General features: G+C 39.1%; 2 protein-coding genes across 2 annotated transcripts; both read left to right on the forward strand.

The window, feature by feature from the left end:
• The first annotated feature begins 375 nt into the window (after nt 1-375).
• Nucleotides 376-3,954, forward strand: LOC113726066 (receptor protein kinase TMK1). The gene is made up of 2 exons (XM_027249571.2): nt 376-3,096; nt 3,276-3,954. The coding sequence occupies exons 1-2, from the start codon at nt 699-701 to the stop codon at nt 3,776-3,778; spliced, it is 2,901 nt and encodes a 966-aa protein (XP_027105372.1). The 5' UTR covers nt 376-698; the 3' UTR covers nt 3,779-3,954.
• Nucleotides 3,955-6,175: 2,221 nt separating this feature from the next.
• LOC113726072 (pentatricopeptide repeat-containing protein At1g05750, chloroplastic-like) lies at nt 6,176-7,888 on the forward strand. The gene has a single exon (XM_027249583.2). It carries the CDS (start codon nt 6,197-6,199, stop codon nt 7,778-7,780), a length of 1,584 nt encoding a protein of 527 aa, XP_027105384.1. The 5' UTR covers nt 6,176-6,196; the 3' UTR covers nt 7,781-7,888.
• Nucleotides 7,889-8,735: the final 847 nt, after the last annotated feature.

Consider the following 8,735-nt stretch of genomic DNA (forward strand, 5'->3'; position numbering starts at 1 on the left):
ATAAATGACAAGCGGTGTTGATCCTTATTAACCTTATTAATCATTGAAAATGAATTGTTAATCTATAAATACGGCAGAGGATCTTTCTTTTGGTCTTGTTTGATACTATTTGATATCTTAATCCGGCATTAAGAAATGAATTATCCAAGTTCCTACCACAATTATCCCTCTAATCTTTTTGACTAATTATGAAAACAAAATCTAAGAAATAGTACACGGAAAAAGGAAAAAGAAATAAATAAAAAATGAAGAAACAGAAGGGCAGAAAGAAATAGAAAAAGGACGGGAAAAAAAAAAAAAAAAAAGAGGACCAGAAAGAAAAGGACATAGGCACTTAGAAATAGAACAAAAACAGAGAGAGATGGAGGGAGGGAAGAGAAAAGGCAAAAGAGAACTCAGATTTCTACTCTTCTTTAGGCTTTGATCTAATTCTCAAGGGATTGTAAACCCTAAAGCTTGAGGAAATCTTCCCAAAAACCCCTCTCTCTTTCCTCCGTCCCACATTTTCTGATCTGGGCTTCCACCATCTTTCCCCTGAAGAAATACCAAAACCCAAGAACTCTTTTTTGTTTGCCACCCAAAATTGCACCTTTTTAGCATTTTCTTCATTTTTCACCTGGGGTTTTCTTGTTTTAAGCAAAGAAAGGAAAAAAATGGGATGGTATGACAAACTTGTTATGATGCAAGGATAGTTAGATATGGTCCATATGGAAATGGGTGCTGATCAAAAGAAAGTTCACATTTTTTTAGCCATTATACTTCCAACCCTTTTCTTCAATGCGGTTTTAGGCACAACAAACCAGGATGATTTCAAGATTTTGGATGATTTCAGGAATGGTTTGGACAATGCAGATCTTCTGAAATGGCCTGCAAAAGGGAATGACCCTTGTGGCCCTCCTGCATGGCCTCATGTGTTCTGTTCTGGGGGTAGAGTTACACAAATTCAAGTCCAGAACATGGGTTTAAGTGGAACTTTACCTCAGAACTTGAACCAGTTAGCTAAGTTGCAAAATGTTGGCCTCCAGAAGAATAATTTCAAGGGAAAGTTGCCAAGTTTTAGTGGATTATCTGACTTGCAATTTGCATACTTGGATAACAATAAATTTGATACAATCCCTTCGGATTTCTTTCATGGGCTTGGTAGTGTTCGTGTTTTAGCACTGGATCAAAATCCGTTCAATGCTAGCACTGGGTGGAGTATTCCTCCTGAGCTGCAGGAGTCTGCTCAGTTGACAAATTTTTCATGCTCAAATTGCAATATTGCTGGACCATTGCCCGATTTTCTGGGTAAATTAGCATCTTTGAGTGCTTTGAAAATGTCATATAACAACTTATCCGGTCAGATACCTCCTAGTTTTGGTGGTTCAAATTTGCAGATTCTTTGGTTGAATGATCAGGATGGTGGTGGAATGACTGGCTCCATTACTGTGATTGCAAGCATGGTCGGTCTATCTCAGGTATGGCTTCATGGAAATCAATTTACAGGGTCAATTCCAGATAATATTGGGGATTTAACTTCATTGAGAGACCTGAACCTGAATGGAAATCATCTTGTTGGTTTAATTCCTCAGAGCTTGGCTAGCATGAGTCTACAGTCTTTAGATTTGAACAATAATATGCTTATGGGTCCTATTCCTAAATTTAAAGCTGCAAATGTTACCTGTAGTTCAAATTCCTTTTGTCAATCAAATCCTGGTGAGTTATGCGCTCCTGAAGTGAATGCCCTTTTGGAATTTCTTCATGGCTTGAACTATCCAGCTAATCTTGCTTCTGGCTGGACGGGGAATGATCCATGTAAGGAACCCTGGTGGGGAATCACTTGTAATCCACAGGGTCATGTTTCTGTTATAAATCTACAGAAGCTTAAGCTTAATGGTACACTTAGTCCTTCGCTTGCCAACTTAAGTTCATTACTTGAGATTCACTTGGCTGGAAATAATTTACATGGTCTTGTTCCTTCAAATTTAACTCAATTGAAGAATTTGAGATTGTTGGATATAACTGACAATAACATTGGTTCACCATTGCCAAAATTCGGTGATGGTGTGAAAGTGGTGATTAATGGTAATCCTGGATTGGTTCCTGGTCAAAAACCTAGACCATCTCCTCCACCAACAGACAGCCCTCCTTCCCCATCTGGTGATAATCAACAGCCATCATCAGATAATCCACCTTCCCCTTCTCGAGGCTCAACCTCTAGATCACCCAGTGCTGGCAATGAGCAAAATAAACCACAAGGTCCTCAAAGATCCAATCTAGATTTAGTTGTGGGAGTCACCGCAGGTTCTATTATTTGTGTTCTTTTATCAATTGCTTTGGGTATCTACTGCATCAAAAAGAGGAAAGGCACCAAAGTTGTTACTGGTGGCATCGTTGTCCACCCTAAGGATCCATCTCAATCAGATGGCATCATCAAGGTCACAGTCTCTGATGGTACTGGTCACTCTCTGACTGAAAGCAGTCCTAAAAGTAAGCATAGTGCTGGAGTAGAAAATGCTCATATTATTGAGGATGGAAACGTTAGATTCTCAGTTCAGATCCTTCGTAGTGGGACTAAAAATTTTGCTGAAGAGAATGAGCTGGGTCGCGGAGGTTTTGGAGCAGTTTACAAAGGGGTACTAGAAGATGGAACTCAGATAGCAGTGAAGAGAATGGAAGCTGGGACAATTACCAGCAAGGCTTTGGAGGAATTCCAGGCAGAAATTGAAGTTCTCTCCAAGGTCCGGCATCGTCATCTGGTTTCCCTTCTCGGTTACTCTATTGAAGGAAATGAGAGGCTACTTGTTTATGAATATATGAATCAAGGGGCTCTAAGTAGACATCTCTTTCGGTGGAAGAACCTGAACCTAGAACCTTTATCATGGACAAGAAGGTTATCTATTGCTTTAGACGTTGCAAGAAGTGTGGAATATCTACATAGTTTGGCTCACAGAAGCTTCATTCATCGAGATCTCAAATCAGCAAATATTCTCTTGGATGATTGTTTTAGGGCAAAAGTTGCTGATTTTGGATTGGTGAAGCTGGCTCCTGACAGAGAAATGTCTGTTGCAACGAAGCTTGCAGGAACATTTGGATACCTTGCACCCGAGTATGCTGGTAAGGAAGTACAAATGTCTTTTATTAGCATTCCATTTCCTTTTCTCTTTATTCATTTTAAAGTCAATGATGTTAATTTGAGATGCTGCTGGTAATCGTATGTAAACGATCAGAGAACTTAAATATGTTAATTTCTTTATGTGGACGTGTATGATAATCATATTCTTTTGTTGTTGCAGTCACAGGGAAAATCACAACTAAAGTTGATGTCTTCAGCTTTGGGGTGGTGTTGATGGAACTATTGACAGGCTTAGTAGCACTTGATGAGCAACGCTCAGAGGAAAATCGATACTTGGCCGAGTGGTTTTGGCAAATAAAGTCAGACAAAGAAAAGTTTATTGCTTCTTTGGATCCAGCTCTTGATATGAAAGAAGATATTGACAATAGCGTCTTCACTGTAGCAGAGCTGGCTGGACATTGCACTGCAAGAGATCCAAATCATCGCCCTGAAATGGGGCATGCAGTTAATGTGCTATCTCCACTTGTTGAGACATGGACGCCCGTTGAAGACACAGATGAACATGGGGGCATTGATTACAGTTTACCTCTTCCTCAGATGTTGAAGGGGTGGCAAGAAGAAGAAACGAAAGATTTTACTGGTTCTAGTCAAGATAGCAAGGGAAGTATTCCGGCTAAACCAGCTGGATTTGCAGATTCATTTACTAGCACCGATGCACGCTAGTCAAGGATAGCTACTAGCTGCAAATCTTTATTTGGTTTCTCCTCCAAATAAGGTGCTTGCACCTTCTATGTTAATATTGGTAAGCAACCTGTTTTTCATGTAGATACGCAGAGAAATCCATACGCTATGTTCAAATTTTCTTTTACTTTGAACAATACATTATCAGTTTTCATTCAGGTGGTGTCAAGTTTCAACTTGCAATTGTTGCTTCTACACTTTTGTTGTGTTAGATGGTCTTTAACTCAGAACTGCATAATTGAGCAGCTTTATAGGTGATCACAGCTAGCTCCCGGGCATTTGCAGTATAAACTACTCTTCCTAAAATTACACTCATCAGTCCTGCTCAAATTTCGAGCTACCGTTATAGAAAATTTCTTGAACAGGTTTTCATGCACCCTTCTTGAAAATGTCCAAGATCAAGCTTGATATACAGCAGCAGAATGTGGTTGTCAACTGTCGTTTCTGACAAGACTAAAACTACCTTAAAAGTGTTCTGCCGATGTGGTCTAACTTCTTCAACTCCTTAATGTTAGTTTTTGGAGGCTTTAGTAGATTTGCTGCATAGGAACTATTCTGTCCTAGTGCTGCGTGGATGTTCTGCTACCACAAAAAAAATGTCGGCAGAGTTCACTTTCAAAGTTAATATACCATGCAGAAGTGGCATTTCACAAAAATGAGATGATCCCAAAAGATAGGAATCAGGATAAGAAGAAGAGAAAGTTTTGGACGTTTCACCTACCACCCAAATACGCCAAACAAAGTATGGTCCAGTGTGTAGAATTGATTCCACGGCATCGTTCCATATGAGTACAAGGTGTTTTAATTAGTGAGGACTGTGGGATCTATGTGTCTCGTTGTCTTGTACTTCCATTGCCATCTTCTGAACATTTTTCAACTGCTACAGAGACCAGTCACATTATTGCTTGTTCTTGAAAGCTTCAATCATGGGGCTTAGGCTTAGCATTCATTCAATGGTTGAGATTTCAAGGCAACAACGTGGAAGAATTTAGTTTGGATTGATGCCCTTTTGCTGTTATATATGCTTGAAAGCTATGTTTGAGTCGAGCAGCTCCACTATCAAGAAGTGAAAGTACCATGATTGAATTCTGCCAGTTGCTTCTTGTATTTAACACTCAGGGCCACCACCGCCGTGGGTGAGAGAACCGGATGATTTGTAAATATTTGCTCAAGACTTTATATATATTCAGATAAAATTCAAACTTTTTAGTATTTCGGTAAGGTACAAAAACCCAAATTGATACTTTTAAATAGTTTTTGAGACCTATTATCATTACTAAGTAGCAGTAAAAAAATTGGTATTCATTTTTTCACGATATTGTGCATAAAATTGGCTTGCCAATGCTTGCATCAGTTTTCGTCTTTAAATTTGACACAATGCAAGATTTCACCTACCTTTGCCCAGATGTGACTGAAACTCGTGCAACTCCTGTCAATTCTTTCGAAGCCATTCTAGTAAAAGGCCAGATAACCTTCTTGTTCTTCAGTTGATGGTGAAAAGACCCATCAATTTTGCTAGGCCACATCCCTAGTGTTCCCAACAATAATGTCTTAACCCAAGCCCTAATGCTTTTAACTCTTTGTCAAATTGTGGTTCTAATCTCTAGAGATAGTTATTCTATTATACTTGTGGTCCCTCTCATCCACTAGAAAATAATACTGTGCCATGGTTGCTCTTGTAGCAAACAAATTGTTAAGAAAAAAAAATTGAATATTATCCAAATGTTTGTACAAAAAAATTTTCTCCTTATCTACCAACCTTATCTACGTTTTAGACCCTGTTTGATAATTCAATTCAACGTTTAGACGAGTCTAATAACAAAACGTAGAATATCTGAATTAATTAGATAATACTTCAATTTTACCAAACAGACCCAAATGTCTAAATATGCTATTGATCAGAATCTACCTCATTTTAAAATCTATCTACAAACGTTATTTACTTATTTATTTAGAGGACTTGCTATGTACTTTAGCCGATCATTTAGTAGATTGATAAAGAAGTGGCGTTATGCCCCTATTACCTTAATTGGTCTAATTCTTCCCGTAACAGTAGCTAGCTACCATGACTAAAAGGTTCAATTTTAATCAAAAGATAGGTCAATAAATCCTTTATCAAAAATTTCATGATAGGCATTATAATTTGGTTTTCAATAGTTAATTATACCACAATTACTCTCTTTTTTTTTTTTTGTTTTGTTTTAGAGAATTAATCAACATATCTTTTAAGATGAATCATCGGTTAAAAATTTAGTTTAACTTAAGACAAAGCTCAAGGGGATTAAATTAACTTTATTCACAAAAAAAAAATGGTGAACAAAAAAAATTGTATATTAGTTATTGCCCATTTATTTGTGCCCATGGAACGACCAGCTGGGATTTTCAACGGTCATTTAAACTATGAGCCTTCCCGCCTTCACGGCCACCACAAACACCGCCAACCAACTCCCTCCACCACCTCTTCCCCATAATCCCACCACCAACCCACCACCGCCCAACACCATCACCGTCAATGGCAGTCCTCAAAAGCATCAACCCACCTTCAAGACCACCCAGAACAAACCAAATACTCCTATTGATGAGCTAATAGTTTCATGGACTTCTTCGATTGCCTACCATTGCCAGAAAGGTCGGTTATCCGTAGCGGCCTCAGAGTTCAACCGCATGAGGCTCTCCGGTGTTGAACCCAATCACGTTACTTTCGTGAGCATCATCTCTGGATGTGCCCATTTTCCAGCTCGGGCTTTGTATTTTGGAGCTGCTATTCATGGGTATACACGAAAACTCGGGTTGGATACAGGGGATGTGAAGGTTGGATCGGCTCTTATTGATATGTACTCCAAGTTTGGACAAATGGGTCTGGCTAGATTGTGTTTTGATCACATGGGGTTCAAGAACAAGGTGTCTTGGAACACTATGATTGATGGGTACATGAGGAATGGCGATTTTGAAGCAGCAGTGAATCTGTTCGATGAAATGCCTGAGAGGGATGCAATTACTTGGACTGCTTTGATTGGTGGATTTTCGAAACAAGGACTTTTCCAGGAAGCTTTGGTATGGTTTCAGGAGATGCAGTTATCAGGGCAAGAACCTGATTATGTAACCTTGATCTCCTTATTATCTGCAATTGCTAATTTGGGAATGCTTGGTTTAGGCCTATGGTTGCATCGATATGTGATGGGATGTGACCTGAGGGATAACATTCGGGTGAATAATTCATTGATTGACATGTATTGTAGGTGTGGATCTGTTGATTTGGCTCGTCAAGTGTTCAAAAGCATGCCTAAACGGAGTTTGGTATCGTGGAACTCCATCATTGTTGGCTTGGCAATGAATGGGCATGCAGAGGAGGCAATCGAGTATTTCTGGTTGATGCAAAAGGATGGGTTTGAACCAGATGCTGTGAGCTTTACTGGAGCTCTCACTGCATGTAGCCACGCAGGTTTAGTAAAAGAGGGCCTCAATTTGTTTTCTACAATGAGCACAGTACATAGAATCTCTCCAAGAATTGAGCATTATGGCTGCATGGTAGATCTATACAGTCGAGCAGGGATGTTAGAAAATGCATTGGAGGTGATAGAAGACATGCCCATGAAGCCAAATGAAGTTGTATTGGGATCATTATTAGCAGCATGTAGGAACAAGGGGGATGTCAAATTGGCTGAAAGGCTTATGAGTTATATTTATCAAATGGATCCTGAAGGAGATTCTAATCATGTATTGCTTTCCAACATATATGCAGCACTTGGAAGTTGGCATGGGGCAAGCCATGTTAGGAAGAAAATGAAGGCACTTGGGATACGGAAAAAACCAGGAATCAGTTCAATTGAGCTTGATGGTGTCATCCATGAATTTGTAGCTGGTGATAAATCCCATGTCGAGACAGAGTACGTTTATGCCATGCTAGAATCGTTGTCGCTAGAGCTAAGAGTATCAGGTTACATGCCAGAGACTAATTTATCAGAATTGTACGAGTATGACTGAATCATTGGTAACGTCGGATGTTCATGTTGTTGAAGAGAACACAGAATCTGTTTCCCTCCTTGAAATTTATTTCGTTGCACAAATGAAATTTTGATAGAATGTCCACCATTTTGATTTTGTCTTGCTTACTTTAGCTTGTTTGAGCATACTAGGAAAGTTAACATAGAACGTAAACAGATTTCAGTGGAATCCTACGCCACCAACGGAGGTCCTGCAAGTAGATAGTAGTGAGGTAGGAATGAACTAGAGTTAAGAGGATGGAAAATATAAATTACCCCATTATGGTAAATGAGATATTTTTTATGACCTCTCCAAATATGACACTGTCATCCTTGCTTCTGCAGTCCTTCAGCAATGCAACCTCACTCACATGATCAGTTTTTGAATCAAAATCAATGAACTTATTAGGTGGAAGATATTTACAAAAATCATCACCATTATTAGCTCTCAAGTGCAGAAAACCATTGAATGACACTCCTGTTGTTCTTTCAGGACGCTGATAAGGAAAACTTAGCTCTTACCAACCTTTGATTTTCAATCCTGCCTCCAATACAAGATCATCTTTGCAATTTGGAGTCTGTCTATCTATCTGTAATCCATATCACTGCTTCTAATCGTCTGTGCATGAGCTGTAACAATTCTCAGAATTTGTACAACATATATAGTGAGGATTTCTTGCACCATAGTCAGGTCCATATCGTCTAATTCTAGTATGTGGCTGAAGTATGTTGTCCACGGATTCCACAAGTAGAAAGAACTTCCAAGAATTATAAGCAACAAACCGTTGCATGAACCTGCAATCTAGATTTCATCATAGTACTGCAATGCTGCTCGCTCCCATGATACTTTTGGTTCAAGTCTTCGCAGTTTGCAGTACATAAAGTAGAAACGAGGAATTCCTTCACATGGCTCATCATATGATTCTTTCGAGTACTAATGACATAAAAACTGCTTT

The sequence above is a fragment of the Coffea arabica genome, chromosome 1c, assembly GCF_036785885.1.
Source record: "Coffea arabica cultivar ET-39 chromosome 1c, Coffea Arabica ET-39 HiFi, whole genome shotgun sequence".
NCBI classification, from domain to species: domain Eukaryota; kingdom Viridiplantae; phylum Streptophyta; class Magnoliopsida; order Gentianales; family Rubiaceae; genus Coffea; species Coffea arabica.

Coding starts and splice junctions, on each gene's coding strand:
- LOC113726072 (XM_027249583.2), top strand. CDS start 6,197: ATGAGCCTTCCCGCCTTCACGGCCACCACAAACACCGCCAACCAACTC.
- LOC113726066 (XM_027249571.2), top strand. CDS start 699: ATGGTCCATATGGAAATGGGTGCTGATCAAAAGAAAGTTCACATTTTT. Junction 3,097..3,275: donor CCTTGCACCCGAGTATGCTG/GTAAGGAAGTAC, acceptor TTGTTGTTGCAG/TCACAGGGAAAATCACAACT.